The sequence below is a fragment of the Balaenoptera musculus genome, chromosome 6 (assembly GCF_009873245.2).
Source record: "Balaenoptera musculus isolate JJ_BM4_2016_0621 chromosome 6, mBalMus1.pri.v3, whole genome shotgun sequence".
NCBI lineage: Eukaryota > Metazoa > Chordata > Mammalia > Artiodactyla > Balaenopteridae > Balaenoptera > Balaenoptera musculus.
The window spans coordinates 104,861,543-104,882,807 of NC_045790.1; the positions used below are offsets into that span (position 1 = coordinate 104,861,543).

At 41.4% G+C, this 21,265-nt stretch overlaps 1 protein-coding gene across 10 annotated transcripts in view; it reads right to left on the reverse strand.

Moving 5' to 3' along the window:
- The window catches only part of DENND1A (DENN domain containing 1A), a 535,076-nt gene that overhangs the window by 205,149 nt on the left and 308,662 nt on the right, over window positions 1-21,265 (reverse strand). For all 10 annotated transcript variants that reach the window (XM_036855233.1, XM_036855234.1, XM_036855231.1 and 7 more), the window contains one exon: window positions 15,298-15,398. In XM_036855233.1, the coding sequence (XP_036711128.1) occupies window positions 15,298-15,398 (101 nt within the window). The remainder of the gene's footprint in view (window positions 1-15,297; window positions 15,399-21,265) is intronic.

Consider the following 21,265-nt stretch of genomic DNA (forward strand, 5'->3'; position numbering starts at 1 on the left):
TTCTTGGGGACAGGGCAGGGAAACGAGGAGTGGTAAGAAATGAAAAAGGAGAGGTTTGCTTTCCACAGAATGCTGAGGAGTTTAGGCTTTATCCTGAAAGCAATGGATGGGCAACGAAGGTTTTTTAAACATCATATGTGCATTTTAAAATTGCTCAAACATTTAAAAATAAGAAAGAGCACAATTCCCTCATTACCATTCAACAAATAAAATTCTTCAAGCAAAAATCCTTCCCCAGAATATAAAATGTTCTCCTTACTACAGACCTCTGCAGTAATATATCTTGGGAGCCTGTAAACCAGTCTTGAATATCAGCAGCACAGTTTGGGAACTATTCTTCTAGAAGACTTTTGTATTTGATAATAGCCAAAGAAAGAATTAGACACAAAACTGCCGTGAAAGTGGAGTTGTCTTTCCTTTCTTCTTCTTCTTCTCTCCTTTTAAAAAAAGGTATCTGCTGTGCACATTCAGCTTCCCTTTGCTTCTAGGGGCAAGGAAATGCCCTACGATATTTTTTCCCCTTAAACTGTAAACCATTAGTTTAGCTGCCAGCTACACAAATGCTCAAACTTCCCAGTGTGCCTGGCGCTGCTGTCCAAGCTTTCTCCAGTGTACACTGAAATGAATGTGTTTCTAATTAAGTAGCTTCAGGAACACGACAGCTTCAATGTCAAAAATACAAAGTCTGAACCCTGGCAGGAAGTCTTAAGACTGCAAATGCCTCATCTAGTGGAACCTTGCCTAATGTAATGAAAGGAAGCAGGAAGAGTGCAGAATTCCAGAAAAATGGCCACTTATTAATGTGTCCAGAAGTACAGCCAAACACAGAGAAGGGAGAAAACTCAAATCCATAATATTTAACCAAATCTTATAAACTTTCCCAGCTCCTACCAGCACTCTCATGCAAGTAACAAATGACCCTGAGTTTTAATTAGAATTTCAGAACTGAAATTCCAACAAATGAATTAATGTATAGAAAAGGACATTCAAACAACTGTGAGAAAAAGGTAAAAATAAATACCTACAGCAAAAGCCTCTGTATAATTTAGGCTCTTATCTGAGACTATAGGCTCTTATCTGAAAAAAAAATTTTCTAGAATTTTAAATATGTAGGTTTTAATGCCATGCCCTTTTGTCCTGCAATAAAAATCAATGAAAGAGAGTAAAAAGGAGTCTTAGAAGTGATGGCAGATGTAGAAAGGGACAAAGTGAGACTCACTCTTCAGGTACCATTAGGTAGGCGCTTTTTTTTTTTTTAAGCCCAATAATTTACCGAAGAGTAATTATGGCCTGTCATAGAAATGTAGTTTCTTAGCCAACTTAGGGCTGCAACAGCTCTGTATTTAGAAAATATTTAAAACACATTTATTCTGAAATCACAGCACGCCATGTTTTGTATGAATGCAAATCTGGACAAATACCTTTTACTGTGTCATCATTTGCTTACAAAACCTCAAATGTGTCCCTGAATCTACTGCTTTTTTGCTCTGCAAATATACTGATTACAAATTTCAAGTGGGGAGAGGGAGAGAGGAAAAAAGAAACCCCAGAGACTCCTTAACATCTCAATGTAGCAAATATGTAACTGGGTAATTCTACCTGCATTCTGAAAACAATTTATATTCTCAATATACCTCAATAGTTTTTGCAGCTACTGAATCATTCTCTTTTGTTTGTTTTTTGTTGTTGTTGTAAAGAGAAATTTTGGGGGGGGGGGACACACTCACCCATGATCAAGTCATCTTATCACAACTACTTTTATTTTTGTATTATTCTCCTCCAATATTAACATTAATATTTAAAAATATCTTTGAAATTATAGTGTGCATATATTTTATTGTTTTCTCATTGGCTACATTAACATTTCCCATATTATACTGTAACCTTTGTGATTATTTTAAAGACTATGTAATATTCAACCAAGTATGGATGTCCCTTAATTTGCTGAACCCTATTGCTAGAGTTAGACGTTAAGTCACTTCCAACTTTTCACTATAAGTAACATCGTAATGAAAATGAACAACTTCATGTGCGTGAATTCCCAAATATGGAATTACCAAGTCAAAGGGCAGGACTGTTTTTAATATCTTTTGTTATATCTTGGCAAAGTGTCTTTTAAAAGGGCAGTACCAGCCCCAGTGGAAATCTTTCAAGATTGCTGCAAGGATTAGAGAGAACCCATGAAGTGCCTAGCACAGGAGCAGCACATGGTAGGCTCAGTAAGCTATTATGCCCAAGGGGGTTCTCTTCACAGCCCTGGCATGGCTGGTATGACTGGACCCATTCTCTTAGTGCCCAAAGAATGGTTTCTTGTTCCTTCCCTGGTTCTGAAGGATACCTGGCACAGTGTTGGTGAGGACAGTCGAGACTCCGTGATGAGTGTGAGGTGTTTGACAGGCATCACCTCTATACATGAGTTTCTGACCCCAAGCACACTCCCTTGTCACTTGTCTACTTACTGAGTTCAGTAGGGTTGTTTATCACTTTCTTCAGAGGGTAACATTTAAACTCGATTTTATGTACCACCCAAAATGCAAAAACCACCAAGTAAACTATGACTCATTACTTGCTTATCGCACAGAATGACAAATTTGTAAAACCACTCATCATGCTTTCTTAAAAAGAAAATATAGCAAAAAATTGGTTAAGCTAGTACTAAAAAACTTCGCATTCAGAACCTGACTCTTCTGAATCATTTTCTGATTGAGAGTCATCAATGCCCATGTTTTTTCCAAGGTATCTCAGTAACAAAACATAATACTTTATCTAGACGCTATCTTCATTTGTTAGGTCCCAGAAAGAACTTGTTTATTGCTTATCAAGAAAATAACGCAAATATCTGTTTCACCAATAGTAAATGAACACCATGCTTCTCTGCTCTGGTGCCTTTCAACATTCACACTGACTTTACATTTCAATGCTGAATCTGACTGCAATCTGGAAGACATTTTAAATGGCAATTAGACACAACATGTGCAGAACCAACAGTGCACATAATTAAATTAAAGGGGTGATAATATTAACAGCTATGACCAAGTTCATGCATAGGCAGGCCATCACAACTGTGTCACAACTGCCCTATGGCTGACGGCGATTGTGGGATGCCACTGTACATCTCTGAGTAGCGGGATAGGGTGTATCTGCCCTAGGCCTTTGTTCTCTGGGAATTATGGCACTATCTGACTTCATCACTGTCATCTTGGAAGAGTAAAAGCTATTCTTTCTTCCTTCTCCCCTGAAAAGGAGAGGGGTTATATTGCTAGTGTCAAGGCAGTAACAATTTAATGACCTTTACCTGAAAGGTATGTTTACTTTGAATCCTCTTAAGGGGAAAAGGAACTAGTATCAACTGAGCGACTATAACCCAGGTGCTTTTGTGCATCACTTATACGTAATTCTCAAGGCAACTCTGCAAGGTATCACTACTACCCACATTTTCAGATTGGGAAACAGGCTTGGAAAGGTGAAGTAACTTGCCCCAGGGTCACAAAGCTAGTAAGTAGTGAAGCTGTAATTCAAAGCCAGGGCTGTTGGACTGAAAGCCTATACTGTCCCACAGCACATACTCAGTACTTAAGCCAAAAGAAAAGGAGTGCTGGAAAACCAAGGGGGCTATTCGCCCAATCCTCTCACCAACTCCAGACCCGCAATGCAGAGCACTGCTCTTATAGGTAAGTCCTGCAGCATGAGCTCATTCCTAGCAATGGACAGGCATGAATATGGATACTGCAGACTTATTAATGATCCTATAGTCCCCGTTCATTATTACTGCACTTTCTCAATTTGTTAATTCCTTTCCCCCAGATAACTAGAGCCCTTTTAATTATGTTCCCCTGAGGTGAGCGGCTACTAATTGGAAAAGAGTCAGGTGAAATAAAGGAACACTGGCTGCTCAAATATATAAAAGGCAGCTTCCCAAGACAAAGAGGGAGAAGAGGGGAGGGGAGGAGAGATGAGATGTGGAGAGAGGTAGGAGGGCCCCCACCCCCGCCTCCCCAGGAGCAACACCTCTTTGACCTCAGCAAGGATATAGCGTAGAGCTACCCAGGGGTTTGGAAGGTCTACTCTTTTTCTTTTCCCATATTAAAGCATAGTGAGCATTACAGTGTACACATCACAGCACCCATCTCGCCTCTCAGAGGCACTCCACCTTTTTAGCCAAATACCCAGATCTGCAAAGGGAGCCCACAAGTCTTTCCTCAGTTCACTGTCTTTAAAGGAAAGGAAAACTCTTGGTCTTACTCATTTGAGCTTTTCTTCCTTCCTTCCTTCCTTCCTCCCTCCTCTCTCCCTCCCTCCCGCCCCTCCTTCTTTTTTGAAAAGAAACAAACGTGTAAACACAGTTTGTCTTACAGTTTAAAATTCTGCTCTGAAATAACGAAGCGCGGCATTGCTAGAGAGGTTAAAGGACAACAGAACGGGGGAAAGAAAGCGAACAAAGACCATACAACACACCTTGTTGGAGAACACAGATAATCCTAGTCTTCATCTTCCTGAAAGTGACCAGACAGATGGGCCGCAAGCTAATGCGATGGCCAGTGCCACACAGGGAGCCAGGAAGAGCCAGTGCTGTCCATGGTGCACTTGCCATAGCCAGCACTAGGCTAAGGGCTTGACAGGCACTTTCTCACTGGACCCTCACGACCACGGTATGAGGTAGGTACCACCACCGCCCTCCATACAGATGAGGAAACGAGGGCTGGGAAGCTAAACAACTCACTGAGGTCACACAGCAGCCCTGAGACTAGAACCCAAGTCTGTCACACTGAGAGAGAGCAAGCTCACTGCTTCCCAGGAGCCCAGCACGTGCCCGGCTGTGGAAGAAAAGTGGAAGGAGGTTCGGAGGTTTTCTCTAACCTGCTCCCTGGGGGCCCGCCAGCAGCTGTGCCAAGTCCCGGGCCCCTCCACGTTCTGTCCGAGACTCCGGCCAGCCCCTCACCACAGGAACCCCAACTTGCCTCTGAGCCGAGCCACGAGTGTCCCTGTGGGCCCCAGTCCCCGCCTCCTCTAAGTCCTACTGAACCTGTGCTGTCCGCCAAGCACCACTTCTCAGATCACCCCGGGGTTGCTAACACCTCCCTATTCAGAGGCTTTTGTCTGGGTTGCCCATTTGGCATAAAGCACGCGCTAATTTGTATGGTTATTCCAGACTGTCAGTCACAGGAGAACCAAACTTTGTTTCTGATTCCCTAGAGTCTATGGCGGGGCTGTGTGCAGAGCTGGAGGAATAAAGAGGCGGGTACGTGCTGAGTGCTCACCAAGTACCAAGGGCTGTGCGGGAGCCCTTATCTCACTTAATCCTCAAATAATCCAATTTATACCAACCATTTTATAGATTAAAAAAGGGATTCTCAGAAACTTGCCCATGGTCACAGTTAACGGTGATTCCAGCCCACATCCTCCTACTTCAGAGTCTCTTATACTACTGTTGCTTTACATTAACTTTTTTAAACCATTATGTTACACTTAACCATTATGTTACACTTAAGAAAAAAAATGGGTATTTGATAATTACAGCTGAAAAATAAAATAGCAAGTGGACATTTTGTAGCCAGAATAAAACTACATTTGCCAACTAGCTTAAATGAATTGACACCCTTTCTTGTTCTAAATAGAATTTAAGGCAGTTTATAGAAATATGTTCAATACAGCAGCAAAAATAGGAACAAAAATAGGGGCAAAGGGAAAAAACATAAGCCGGAGTGAGGTGAGTACTTCAATGTGTGTTGTGAGGTTCTGCACACCTGCTGGGATGGCCGCAAGTTTGGCTCTGAGTCCTCCAGCTGCCAACCCAAAGAGGGAAACAGGATTGTAATGTGATTCACGGTGTCCATAGAGAGAAATAAACTAGTCACTCAGGAGCTTCCATTTTAAAAAGGCAACCAGGGAGGGGAAAGAGAGAAAACTAACAACTTATGGTGCATTTACTACGTGCTCAGTGTTTTCCGTGTGTCGGTCAGTCAGTCAGTAAATATTACTATGTGTTGGGCACCACCTTGGGCTGAGGACAGAGGAGAGAAAAAATAGTTCTGATCCCTACCTATTTGGAGATTACAATTAATAGTGGACAGCCAATAAGCATATTCTTGTATGTGTGTAGGCTGCCGTGAGGAGACTTACAAAGTGCTGTGGGGCGGACCTAAGATGACCTCATCTCATTCCCACAGCAATCTTGAAAGGCTGATCTCCGTAATTCACAGAGGAACCCATGGCTCCAAGAGGTTAAGTGACTTGACAAAGGTCACAGCTGGTGAGAGGCAGAAAATATGACTTGAAAGGTAGAAGGGGTGCGAATGCCATTAGTTAATCGAGGTTTTCTTAGGGGAAAAAGTATTTAAGTTCTTGCCTGGTTTCCAACTGGCCCTCCCTGATTTATGAGCGATAGCAGAGGATGAGGAGCCCTACGTATGAGGACAGGAGCAACCCCGGATTAGGAGAGGCGGCACAGACTGCCTCACTTCCATCTGTGGTTTCGGCAGCCAGAGCGTGGGGCTCACAGCAGTGGAGGAGCTGGGCGCGCGGTGCTGGTCACTGGAAATGGCCTGCTAATGCGAGACACGTGTGTATCTGAGCTGATGGTGAAAGTGGGGAGGGGGGACGATGCCCTCCTGAGTGTGGCCCTGTGGCTTCCTGGGGTAACCTTGGGGGTTGGGAGAGCGCTCCAAGCCACCAAACCCAACTGAAACAAACACAAGAGTTATAAAGATAACGCCTGGACGAAAACCCAGAGAGGTCAACATCAAAGCCTAGAGTAGTCCGCCCTTTTATGCCTCCTCAGTCTACCGGAAGGAGACAGACTTGGAAAACATCAGGAAGGGCTCCATGGCTAAGACCACTGCAGCAGGAGAAGTTAATCACAGAGGAAAGGTCAGGAGACAGGGCTCTCTATCGCCCCAGAGAGTTCAGTGAGAACCGTTAACAGCCAGAGCCAGGTCGCAAAAGGAAGTCTCAGGTTTGAGCCACCAGCAACCCATGAGACCCTCGTAGAAATCCAGGAAAGAATGATGTACAGAAGAAATAAGAAGAGAAAAAGAGGTTTATGGATAAATAAACCAAGAGAAAGTAACCCCAAAAAAGAGTGTAAACGTTGAAAACCCAAGTGGTAACAAGGGGGAAAAAAATCTCTTCTTGTTTTTCCAGGACTAAGATACGTCTCATGCCAAGGTGCATAGCATCCAATTACCTTCTTAGCCTAGTCTCTCAGTCTTTCAAATATTCACAGGGAAGACAAACCCACATTTGTTGAGAGATAACTCTGAGCCTAGCACTACGCTGGTGCTTCATGGATTCTCGTTGTGGGAGAGGTAGCGACACATCCCCAAATCCCTGCCACAAGGTAACCTCCTCCAGAGCTGAAGCTTCTCTGAGGATGACATTACATGGTCTGTGGCTCCTGCTCTACTGGTGACCATGAACATATGTAGAATGTCTTTGCTGCAGAGACCACTACACTATGTCTTAGAAATTCCAGAGTTTTCTAAGTGTTGGATTCAAGACAGGCTCCAGGTCAGGCAGGAGTGAGGAATTACATACAGGATGTGACACAAGAAATGGAAAACCAGGCCAAGGCTTGGTCATATAAGAACAGATAAGAGCCAGCTATGTCCCATGGAGGCCAGGCAGAAACTGGGGCAAGGGAGGCAGGCTGCTGCCCTTTACCACATCAGGCAGCAGAAAGGGGACTGGGAAGGTGGGACTGGCAGGGTGGGTCCAGACACTCAGATGTAGATGCTGCAGCAAAGGATGTGAAGGACCATGGGGCGGTGGGCTGCAGTCAGGAGAGCTCCCTGAAGGGTGGGTGGGCGAGCCAACAACCACCATCCCCGACTGCGGAAGGGTCACTCCCGTGGGAAAGGGACACTATGTCTTCTCTAACCCTGCAAGCCTCAGCACCCTCACAGGAATGTCAATGCTGAGGCTGGATGAGAGCTGTCACACACTGTACTCCTAGCATCTGTGCCAGCAGGGGCACCTTGGAGGGATCAGATTAAGGGTCTGATGCCAACCATCTACATAGACTACTCATTTTTATAGAACATTTGCTTTTAGCTATATATACTTCTGAAAGGTTAAAAAGTATTATTTTAACTAATAAGGGTGGATTACCTTACTAACAACAATAAAAATTAGGTATTAAAAACCTAATGGATCTGGAATTAGATAGTGGTGATGGCTCCACAACCCTGTGAATATACTAAAAACCACTGAATTGTACACTTTTAAAAGGATGAATTTTATGGTATATGAATTACATTTCAATTTTTAAAAATCAAATGGAGAACTTGAAAAGGCAGTTTTCCTATAAAACCTATACAGTATAGATATAGATTCCTACAGAATCCACAGCATAGATAATGCAAAGAGCCATCTCTTCTCTCTCCCATTTTCTACCAGGGAGACAGTTTACTCAGAAATTGTCCAAAGCTTCCTCCAAAGGCTCTTGGCATTTTCAGTTTTAGGTGCTGCTGAAGGAAATGAAGGTGTATCTCAATATAGGGCTCAGTGACTGTCATCACCTAACAACTTCTTTTTAGGTGCCTACTTGATGCCAGGCTCTTTACGGAGAACTATATTTTTAGCTATATTCTGTGGATGAGGAAAGAGAGACTGTGTGATTCACCCAAAGACATAAATTCAGTAGGACCAGAGCCAGGATTTGGACCCAGAGCTTTGACTTCCAAGCCTGAATTATTTTCTACTCCTTACCCTCTCTGCTCAAACCTCAAGGTCAAGTTCAGCCAAATCTTACTAAGGGATTTACCCAGGAATCTATAATTTCACTTTGTTCAGCCAACACACATTGTGCACTTTCTAACCATCAGGCCCAGCACAGACCCAACTTCCCTCCTCCTTCTGTCTGAAACCGAAATCCTGGTCCTTATCCCCTCCTATCTTCCCAGATGAGTTCCTGTTGCAGTGGTTGTACCCCCAGAGCAATGGACCTATCATGGCCCCTTGATGCCTCCTAGCTTAAAAAAAAAACACCTCCCAACTCTTGCCTGGACACCTGAGTTCTTTTGTGAAGCAGTGTTTCCTCAGATCCAGAACCATCTATAAGCTCCTATCTCCCTATGCCCAATGCCAGGGACATAAAAGGCACTCATAAATACTTGCTGCAAAATGGAAACGACACAGTTTTTACTTATGTGTTAGAATTTAATCTTGAGCAAAACTTGCACAGCCCAGAGTTTGATAAATAGAAAAGAATTTCGGTCATACCTGTCTACCTAATCCACTTCCATCCTACCTGGGTCTTGTGAACTTGAATTGGATTGTTGGATCATTTATATATATACACATATACAAACACATACACGTTAATATATATTGACTACAAATACATACACATAGTCAGTAATAACAAAAATAGTACCTACTATTTATGGAACACCTGCTTTTTATCAGTAGCTATTACTATTCACATTCAACAGAAGAGAAAACAGGCTCAGAGGTGTTCAGCGACCTCAAAACTAGTAAATGGGGAAGCCAGAACCAAAGCCGGGTTTTTCTGTTTCTACCATACCACATTTTGTTGATTTCTATCACTGCCACCAAGAATATCAACAATCCCACTTACTTTAGCATCAATCTATTCCCTGTGCAAAATTTCATGGCATCAATGAAGACAGAGATTAGAATGGACCCAGCTCTGATCATCTGTCACTTCACAGCTGTGTCTGGACAGATGCCCCATCACCCACATGGACTACGCACCCTGTGAAAAGGCATATTAAGACTGTTTGCTAAAAATCCTAGATGGAATACATAATGCAGCCTGTGGGGGTTGATTCAGAACCCCATATACAGCACAGATAAAGAGCCTAGAACTAGTACGTCTCACAGAGAATCTGTCTCACAGAGAATCTTCCACTCTGGGTGGAAGAATGGATTCCAGCGGCACCTAGAAATGTCAGAAAATATGAAGTATTTTACAAAGTCAGATACAAAATCCAAACCTTAATTGTACACACTCGATTTAACTTTTTGGTTCAACCATGCCCTCAGAGAACATCAGGAGTTAGCTACTAACTTGGCTCTTGGCCTGGCTGCCTTTTTGGGGGTAAAATATGAACTTGTCCTGATCTGCTTTGGAAATATTTTATCACATATTTGGAAATATGTTAACAGGTGTCCAGAATAACCCAAATATGCAATTCAATTTGGGAAATGATTTGTGGTCCTCATTTAGGACTACTTCTGAAGGAGTAGGGAGAAAAAGGTATTTACATGGGAAATACCATATGGCTTCTACTGGGACCTTTTATTAGTAACATTTAATTAGCATAGCATAGCATAGTGCCTGGTACATATTAAGTGCTCTATAAATATTTGTTGAACGAATGAATAATAATGAATGATAACATAAGTCCACAATTATTAGCAAGTCATCAAAAAGCCTATGTAAAGGATTTTTTTCACAAAATCTTGGTGATAGGTACAACTTATTCCATAATTCTTTAAAGGATATTACTAAGGAATGCTTTAATATGAGATGGCTTTGGATTTCAAGTGCAGGCTCTACCATTTCTTAGTTGTGTCATGGTGGGTAAGTCACTAAACCCCTCTGAGCTTCAATTTTCTAACCTATACAATGGAGCTAGTGTTTACCTTACAGTTTGATTTTAAAGATTTGCAATAATGTTTACAAAGAGCTTGACTTGCAGGCTGTACTCGATAGATGGTGATTATTATTATGAAAGGGAACACTGATTTTCATCAGCAAGTTAATCCTTTTGTCCCAGAAATGGGAAAGCTCTTCCAACACTGGCCAAGGTCAGGGCTGCCATCAGCCAAGGTAGGGAACATTCTCATTTTCACTTTCAAAATCAAGAGAATGGCACAGATCTCAGTAGAAAGGAACCAGCAGCACATGTTTTTAAATATTCATAAGGGCTGGAAATGTCTTACTCCTTTCGTTTTCTCTGCCATCTGCTTTTGTTTCTTTTCTTTTCATTCTTATGCCACAGCTGCAAATGAAAACAACCATACAATAACCCAAGTTAAATAAAAAAAAAATCAAAATAAAAACAATCTGATGGGTAAAAAGAGAAGATGAATTATAAAGTTTTCCCTTGAGTTCACAAGGTAGCAGAAGCAAGAAGAACGTTTGATGTGAGTTAGACCTTCTGGAAACCAAAATCCATGCCCCATGTTTATAATAACCATAAGAGCAACCACCATTTATTAAATGGCCCCTATGTGCCACTTGATGATCAGTATCTCTAATTCCTAAAGCCACTCTTCAAAGCAGGTAAATTGAACCCATTTCACAGAAAACGAAATGGCAGATCAGAGAGGTAAAACAGACTTTTAATGGTTACACAGCTAATAAGAGATGAAACAGATTTGAACTTGGGTGTGTCTGAATACAAAGCCCAGGCACTTTCTTGACCACTCTCCCCAAAAATGGGAAGGAACATGAAAAAAAATTAATTTGGGAAATATTTAGGGCAGACTATTTGTATTTAATGGATTTATTCAGATAATTAAAATCTGTGATTATAGCTCTAATTAAAGTTAACTTAAATAACTGGTTGTTGTATTTGTGAATGTGCAATTAGTCTTCCACATAATTGCAGGGTTTCAGCATCATACTTTCCATTTATTCACTGCATCCCAGAGCTTTGCTACACTGACTTCTGTTCTACCAAAGGCCACATTACAGCTCTCGGGGTCTCTGGGTCCGAGGACCGTGACCTATGACACCCATAGTAGGGTCTAGGCTCAGCCCCATTTAGCATGTCTTTGTCCAAAAGTCAATGAACACCTCATCTTCAACTGCAATGTAGAAAGCTCTTACAACCTACACTGTTGTCCTGAAAACTCCTAGCAGCATGTACCTGAAGAAAAACCGGCAGCAGTGGTCTTCATGTGTTAATTACACTTGCGAAGTCTATTATGCATAGAAAGGGCACCTGCTGGCAGTGAAAATGACTAGAATCTGCCCTTCCTGTGCAGTGAGTAAATTGAGAGTTCATTTCTACAGGAGATAATAGTTTTCAGATTCCATTTCATGTATCCCCTGCATGGGGACGTACTTAACATTTAAATCATCTGCAGAGGAACAAACCTCCTTCAAATCTACATGTTTCAGGCTCCTAGCACATTATTTAAAATGCTAGTTATCCTTGCTGGCTCTTACCACCAAAGATTAAACTCTACGGTGGTGAAAGTCACCGAGCACAATAGAATAAAGTTATTAGCATTGACTCAAATTTCATGACATTTGTAGTTTCTGACCAAAGCAGTGGTAGCAGGCTGAAGGTGATCAAATCAAGCCTTGAATAGAGGATCTGTTTTTTCTCTTGGGGTCTTTTATTTCATCATTCCTATATCTTGCAGTTAGTAAACAGATATCAATCTCCACAGGCCTGTAATCATCCTTAGGTCAGATGTCAAAAAGTCCTTTCATGAAAACAAGAGATCAGGAGAGAGACTGCTATCACACAAACAGAAACTTCCAATATGGAGCCTAATCACAAAACCCACTCAGGCTCCAAAAATTACCAGCCTTAACTCTGAGTTTCCGGAGTGAAAGTTTGGGGTGACAAGGGCTTCGCAGCCGTCCTTGCCAAGTCTCCCCTTCTCGGTTAGAGCTGTCAGCACCGTTGCTCTTGGTCAGGCTGGTGACAGTTCTTGAAAGGGTTAGAGTTTGAGAGGAAGTTGAAAAGAGGATCTCGGGTCAGCTTCCACGGGAAAGAGTGAAACAGCTAATAAATCCTCTAAGCAAACAAGAAAGGAGGGCTGCGACCTGAGATGGCAGCTGGAAAGAACAACTGGCCAGAATAAACATTGATTTTTTTCTTAAATGAAACTTTTCAATTATAAAAAAACTATACTTTTTCATTGTGTCGATAGAAATATTTGAAAGCATGGAAAATAAAGATCATGCGGAATTCCTCCCCTCCTCCCCAACACAAATCACTGTTAACATTTTGGTGTATTTCCTTTCAGATTTCTGCCTCTCTATACATATGTATGTATGTATGTGTGTGTGTGTGTGTGTGTGTATGTAATTTTTGTGTTTTATATATACACATAATTTTCATTTGTTTTTGTAAAAATGGAATTATACATATTTAACATCTATTTTAGGGTAAGTTATTAAGCCTCTACGGGCCTCGGTTTACTGACCTATGAAATGGAGCTAATAATACCTGCCTTACAGGGTTGCTGGAAGAATTAAATGAGATCACAGATGTAAGGAGATGGTCCAACGAGTGGGGGCCAAAGGAGAGATTCAGCAGTGGCAACTATTGTTATCACTGATGTTACTGACAGAGCATTTTCTTCTCCATAGTTTTGGGGCTCTAAGCTGCTGGTTTTCAACTAGCTAACAATTTGGCAACTGAAACTTTCCAAATAATGGAAAGTGAAAACTGTACCATTAGGGAGGCAGAGGGACTCCAATGACTTTCTCAGCTCCACCAATCCCTGCACACAAAAGCCCCTGGGTGTTCCTACCTGAAGCATCGAGACACACAGGTGAGTCTCTTCCAGGGAGAACGCTAAGGTTTCCCTGTAGAGCACACGTCTGGGGTGAGGTGTGTGGGGGACCCTGAGGCACATGTCTGTAGGGAAGGGACCTCTGTCTGTGTGTGTGAGTATGGGGCCATGTACTGGGGGGGGTGGTGCGTGCCTGTGAAGGGTGCTGTATGTCAGGGCCGGGGCACTGTGTCAGCAGATCCTCTGTGCTTAAGGGGACTGGGTGTCACTGTGTGAGTCTGTCTTAGGGGACATATGTCCCCTTTCCCACCTTTTCTTTCTATCTCCCTTCCACCTTCCTTGGGTGTGCTTGTTCTTTCTCTCCCCTTGCCTCTTTCCTCCTCTCTGGCGGCTGTGTCTGCCTCTGCCCAGCCCCTCAATCTTTCATTCAAACAGCGAACTGGATAGAGGACACGGTCCTTTCCTCTGAGATATGTGACAGCAGAAAAAACCAATAGAGTTGGTTCAGAAGCTCAAAAGAAGCAACAAATCTATGCAGAGAAATTGCCCCTTAATCTCATGAGAGGTAGGAGAAAGGCATGGATAAAGAGATCCACCTTGATAAGAAAGATACACACTAAAGAGAGAAATGAGCCAATTCACTTAGCGCTATGCACTAGAAAGGGCCGCTGATCTTCACTTCACGGCCCTGAGCTACATCTTTGCTGAACCCATGGCTTCTTGGGATGAGGATGAGCCCAACACATAACATGAGAAGGACTCCTGAATACCTTTAAATTCCCAGGATAATTTGGCTACCTGGGTGAACCTTTTCACTGAGAGGACTGCAAAACGGGCTGGAGATACCGGCAAAAATTATGACCGACCTGGACTCAATCTCTCTGAACCAATGGTAAATGTCCTGAATCATCTGTTCTTAAGTGACAGGGCTGTGACCCCTCAAATGGGGCCCTTTCTCCTGAAGCTCTCAATTTCTGGCAGACAGTGCAGAGCCTTTTCTATACATGTGTATCGCTCCCTTATCAACTTCTGCTGACTTGAGCTGTATGGAGATAATGTCTTTAATCATAATACACTGGAGAAAGAAATCATTTATAAGGACATTAGATCACACAGTCTTTTTTGTTAATCTATTGGAGACAGATAGTGATGAAGATGATGCTTCTGCAGAAACATTTACTGAGCATCTACTATGAGCCAGCTTTTCTACATGGTATCTTTTCATGTTATTTCATTCCATCTTTACATAATTATGTATAGAACAACTTTATTTTGCAGATGAGAAAACAAAGCTTTTAGCCAAGTGACTTGCCCAAGTGGTTAGCTGACTCTAAAGCAAGTCAGCCTCCCTCCCTCCCTCCTCCCCTCTCTTCCTTCCCTCCTTCCTTCCACTAAAACACATTTCACTGAATAGTGAAATTCCCCTCAAAAGACTTCAGAGAGTTTTGAAGGCTGGTTTGTGCTCCCAAACCACAGCTGAGGGCAAGTCTTACAAAACGTGCCAGGGCACGGCTGAAACTTGAAGACCTTGGGGATCTCAGTTGTTCTTGACACCAGTTTCCACTGTGTCTTAGGAAAAAAAAAATCACACAACTACTTGGTGCTTTGGTTTCCCTACACTGAGGAACGCAGAAGGTATTATCTACCCACTTGAACTCTTAAGAATGCCATGACATATATGAAAAGCTGGAAACAAACAGGCCATGCAATCAGGTGATCTAAAATTCAGATCACTTTGAAGTTAGTATTTTTAATTTAGAGTCACCAACTGCATTACAAGTTATAGACCTAACTTGCCTGGTCATTCTCTGGAGAAGGAAAAGCAGAGGACAGGGTAAGCAGTGGCCTTACCAGCAGTAGTCCAGCAGATGTGGAGGCAGGACGGGGATGTACACGTGCTGCCAGAACATGGGGTACAGCATCGCAGCAGACCCGTGGATGCAGGCAGTCAACTGCAACGGAAGCAAATTAGAGATTCAGAGCTAAACAATTAAAGTCAGGAAACACTGTCATTTGAGTTCAGCAATAAAACTAAATATATACTTATCAACATATTTAAAATTATAAGTTAACTCAATAACCCTAATTCAGATTTAATAAGAGCTTCCTTTTCCAAAAAATGTATTTTTTTCATGATTATGAAGCTAATTCACAATGACGGTAGAAAAATCTAGAAAATGGAGAAAGGGATAAAAGGAAAGTCTTCGGGCTTCCCTGGTGGCGCAGTGGTTGAGAATCTGCCTGCCAATGCAGGGGACATGGGTTCGAGCCCTGGTCTGGGAAGATCCCACATGCTGCGGAGCAACTGGGCCCGTGAGCCACAATTACTGAGCCTGCGCGTCTGGAGCCTGTGCTCCGCAACAAGAGAGGCCGCGACAGTGAGAGGCCCGCGCACCGCGATGAAGAGTGGCCCCCGCTTGCCACAACTAGAGAAAGCCCTCGCACAGAAGCGAAGACCCAACACAGCCATAAATAAAATAAATAAATAAAATTAAAAAAAAAAAAAAGAAAGAAAATGCTCCCTATAAAAAAAAAAAAAAAAGGAAAGTCTTCACCATCTGAAAATAATTTAACATTTTGGGGTATTACATGCATATGGATTTTTCTAATAAAAATCAGGATTACTGTAAATACAGTGTTGATTTGCCCTTAAGTTAACATTATTTGCTGGCATTTTCCCCATACCTTTAAACATTCTTAGAAAACATCTTTTCATGCCACTCAGTGAATTTCCCATACTATATTTAACCACTCTTCCATCATTCATTCATATAATCGGATCAGGTCAATAATTTTTATATATGGTTCCTAGATGCAGAATTTAAAGACAAAGGTTATAAATATTTTAAGGCACTTAATAAATATAATAAATGTATTAATATAATAAATAGATGAAGGATTGAGGCTCTTTCTACTCCCCCACCCATGTACTGGAATGCTGGCCTCCCTGTACCTCACTGTACCTATCTTCATTTTATTTTTATTTCTCTGATCATGACTGAAGCTGAACATCTTGTTATATGTTCTAAACTATATTTCTTAAGTAAATGGTCTGTTCATATTCTTAGTCCAGTTTTTCTAATGAGAATTAGCATTTTTAAATTGATTTAAAAGCAAATATCGGATATGCAAAGGATAGTAATCCTTTGCAATGTTTTTGAAAATAACTTATCCTTATTTAATTTTCTTTGAATTTTTGGGTAAAGAGAAGGCTTAAATAATTACATGGGCAAATATTTTCCTTCATGATGGTTTCCACTGCTTTTATACTAAGAAAGTCCTCCAAATTTTTCCTCAGCATTTAACTCTTTAATCCAGCTGGAATTAATTTAGGTTTGAGGACTGAGGTGAGAATTTATTTTCTCCACACAGCTAATCAATTGCTCCAGCACTGTTTACTGACTAATCCTTCGACTCCCTCCTCTTTTGACTTGTTCCTATTTCCTATTTCTTTTTTTTCTTAAAAGCTAGACACATCATACAATCAGTATTTGATATAACAGAAAAATTAGGAAACAAAGATACAATGGAATAAAATTGCTACAAAACTCAATATAGTGAAAGAAGGAAAAAAACCAACACCTTTGGAGATAGGACTATGAAGTGACAAAAGTCAACAACACATGTTTCTTTCTGCCTTTTTTCTTTAATGTTTCTTTGGTTTCTGAGAAGCCTGTTCCCCTGAGGACTTTGCTTCTTTTGGAAGCTGTTAACTGGCCTTTGCTGACAGAAGGACATTTACGTGGCAAAAGAGTGACGCACCACGGCCCAGTTAAAAGAATCCCAGAGGTTAGTGTAACATGAACAGCTTTAAATTGGATATTCTGCTGATGGTTCACAGTTGTGAGAGCTGTGTATTAAATCCAGGGCCTAATTTTCCCCCTCCTTTTCCCTCCAGACCCTGTTCTTTAAATCAGGTACATGCCACGAACAGGAGCTTATCCAACAAGCTCGCAAGAGCAGTTCCCAGTGACTCTGCCAAGGCTTGTAGGTTTAATCCATTTTTTCTCAATCCATTTCGGTAGGTTACAGCGTAACGGAGGCTGTCTGTCATAGTATACATGACTAATCTCTTTGGGCTTAGAAGAGATAAAACATCTTTGCTGGTATTGAGTGAATGGAAAATGAACCAACTACTCCAACTCCACCCTCAAGTCAGGCTGGAGGGTTACACTGGCCTTTGGCCCCAGCTCTTCCTCCCCCATCCATTAACCAACGGCCAAAGTACTCTTACTAAAGTGCAGGTCCAGTCATGTAACATCCTGCTCGGAAATGTACTTGGGGGCACACCTGGAACAGGCATGTCTTCATGTCTTCACCAGCTCCCTGTCTACCTGTAGAGAAGCATCTCCAGCCACAATCTCTACTACTTGCTCCAAGTTTATCCTTGGAATAAATCATTTGCAGATTTAGGAGTAGTTATGTACTCCTTTTCCTCCCTTCTGTATTCCCACTGGCCCAGATCTGCGCCCCTAGCGAACTCCTCCTGCCCCGGGTCTCTGTGCACTACCTTCCTCTGCAAAGCCTTGCATGGCTCCACTGGGCATGTGCCCCCATTATTAATGGGACTATGACTGTATGTTTGTCCTCTCACTGTAAAGTACAGAAAGACCCTGTCTCTCTTTTGCTCAGTGGCACAATGTATATATACATATGCATGTATGTATATGTGCTAGATAATGCAATGTTTCTTGAATAAATAAAAAACAATTCACACTTAGAATATATTCACAATATAAAGATAGTTAGTGGCTTGGCTTTTCATAGTACTGGACCAACATTTTCATGAGTCTCACAGAGTAGGGTATATATATATATGACTCAAATTCCAACACAATAGCAGCAAGCTTAGACATACAAATATGCCACTTCTGGAAAATCAAGTCAATGGATTCATCCATCCATTTATTCAATAATATGCCTACTCTGTAACTCTACAACACAACAAATAAATAAATAAAAGCACTTAAAAATCTATATGGTGCCATACAAATGTAAGGTATCATCATCACATGTATTCATTGGTAATTCTCTTTGAAAAAGTCATTCAATAGAATGTTCCTGGTTGAGACAGAACTTGAATACCTGCCTCTTTTTAGCTTAAATCGGTTTGAGTCAAAATCCTATTTCAAGCGACACAGTGGCAGAGATCTTATCTTCAGACAATGTTCTTTTCATGTCTCCTTAGCCTCAAAAAAAAACCTAGCAAGCTAAATGACAAGGTTTTAAAATTACTTATCCCTCATAAAAATCAAACTTTTAAGATGTCTGATCATCATTTCCATTGTGGGGTTTTCTGAGGGCCAAATCTCTGCAATTGGAGTAAAATGCTTTTACCCATTTGATTAAGAAAACAAACAAGGAGCTGTTTGGCTCTTTTCCAAAATACTAAATGGCACAAACAATGTGCATCATTTCTTAGAAATAGTGGCTAAGTGGACCACAGAAAAGTGTTATGACATATCTATGCTTAATCAGAAATAACATACATCCCATAAATTATCATTAGCCACTTACTTAAAAAAAAACAAAACAAAACTCTAAAACCAACCCCATTAGAAAAAAGAAGGGTCCTAAAGGCCTATGCTCATTCCTTACAGAATACAAAATTTAAAAGTAATGAAAGTATACAATTTGGATTGTAGTCAACAAAGGGGTATTGTGAATATTTAATTGAAGTGCAAGTTGAGGAAAATGATTCTATCAAAATCTCACTCAGTGGGAGAATAGAAAGATAGTATGTGTAAAATTTGCCCAAAGTCATTAGTCACAATGAATATTCATCAGAAGCCAATTATCAATCCCATTTAATGACACCCCAAAAGATTTTGCCCTGAAGCAGCTGAATGGTCTAAGACCCCAGACAAAACTAGACAAATTACACAGCCAACAGCCAGTCTAGCCAGGACACAAATTGTAAAGTAAACCACTGGTGGGTTTTTGGACTCACTTTTAGCAAATTCTGTCCTCAATTAAAGGTACATAAGGTCAGTCTGATTTTGGAGCTTTCTATATGGCTCCATAGTTTCCTTTGAGGCAAAGGGAGAGAAAGGAGAAGGCAGTGGAGGTAGGACATGAATGGAGAGCCATCAATGATAGGGTTTGAAAAATCACAAAGACACATTTTTTTTTTTTCAGTTTGAGGTATTACTTAGGGATAATGCCCAGACTGTCACAATCTTAGATACCAATTCAGCTGATTCCTAAGAGTAACTCTGCAATTTAACATGGAAAAAAAAAAAAAAAAAAAAAAGGAATTTCAACAGTGTATGTGCCACACACCATGCTGGGGGTTTAGGGTCTTGCAAAGTACTATTTTAGAGGTAGGGGTGTGTGTGTGTGTGTGTGTGTGTGTGTGTACACACATATACACTCAACACCACATTTCACAGATAAGGAAACAGTTTCAGAGGTGAAATAACTTGCCCAAGGCCACACAGCTAGTAAGTGACAGAACTGGGACTCGTATCCAGGTCTGTCAGACTATAATGGCCATCTCCACAATGCATAAGTTAACTATTGTGTTGAGTGCCTATGCTGTGCCAATACATTATGCTCAGGATTCTGAGCTAGGTGAAATATTGTCCCTGTTGGCATGGCCAAATTATGTAGAAAATTATGTAGAATTTGCCTTGCTGTTAGACGACCAAACATCTAAAGCAAAATGCCAATTAACAGAAAATAATCATTTTAAAAACAAACACAGAGCTGATCACTTCCTGAGGATTAGTTACATTTAAGTAAGGTGGTATAGTATCTTTAATCCATAGGAAGTTCTAGACAATGAAGACAATGAGTGTTAAAAGGAAAGGTTTAGATTCCAATGTGGGCACACCTACTGGAAAGTCTGGCTTTCTGTCATGTTCCTTTTCACATACTTTCATGGAGTTTCCACTAAATCTCTTTTTGATCTGAGCAGGTCACTTCCTCTCTTGGGTCTCAGTATGGAAAACAAGAGGCTGGACTACATGATCCCTGTCCCCCACCCCCTTCCAGCTTTGACAACTTTGATCTAGAGCAATTGCCATCCTTTGACGTAAAGAATTCTCCTCCCCTGCCCCAGGCTCCCTTCCTCAGCCATACTTGACTAAGCATAAGTACAACAGACTCAGTCTCAAAGTTGGTCTTGCTTTCTCATCTCTGCAGTCACAGGGGCGCACCTGAAATTCATGTGCTATCCAGGAACCACCACCTTTCAGCCACCCCATCTCCATCACCTGACTGTGGAGAGCACAGCCTTCCTCCACGCGTGGCCCCTGACACTCTAAAGATCTCAGAGGTAGATAATCTCAGGAGACCAGGGGCATGAGACTAAAGATGTGAGCTCCACAAGGACAGAGACCACATTTGATTCTCTCCTTATCTCTAACTATGCTTGACACAGAGCAGGTGCTGAGTGTTTGGGGAATGCTAGAATGCCTCCAGCTTAACATCATGAGGAATGGTAGACAAGATTATCAGACATTTAACAAATTGCAATTGCTTAATAGATCACAACTAGAAGCTGTAAATTCCGAAGAGGTATGAGATTCCAAGTTCCAAAAGTTGAAAGAGGAAAAAAAAAAACAAACCAGAGGTCAGAGTCACTATTCACATCCAACAACTCAGAATGTTAAAAGATTAAATTGACACCTGCTTCATCACAGGGTTAGAGCCATTTGGATTTCTCCTCTGAACACAAACATCAGGAAACTGATAAAACAAAGAATATAGAAAGAGTACCACATTATTAACCTTAAAGACAGGTCACTTTTCAGTCTACCCATTTCAACCAAAAATAATCCTATGTAGAACAATTGTAGAAAACCGTATGTGTCTT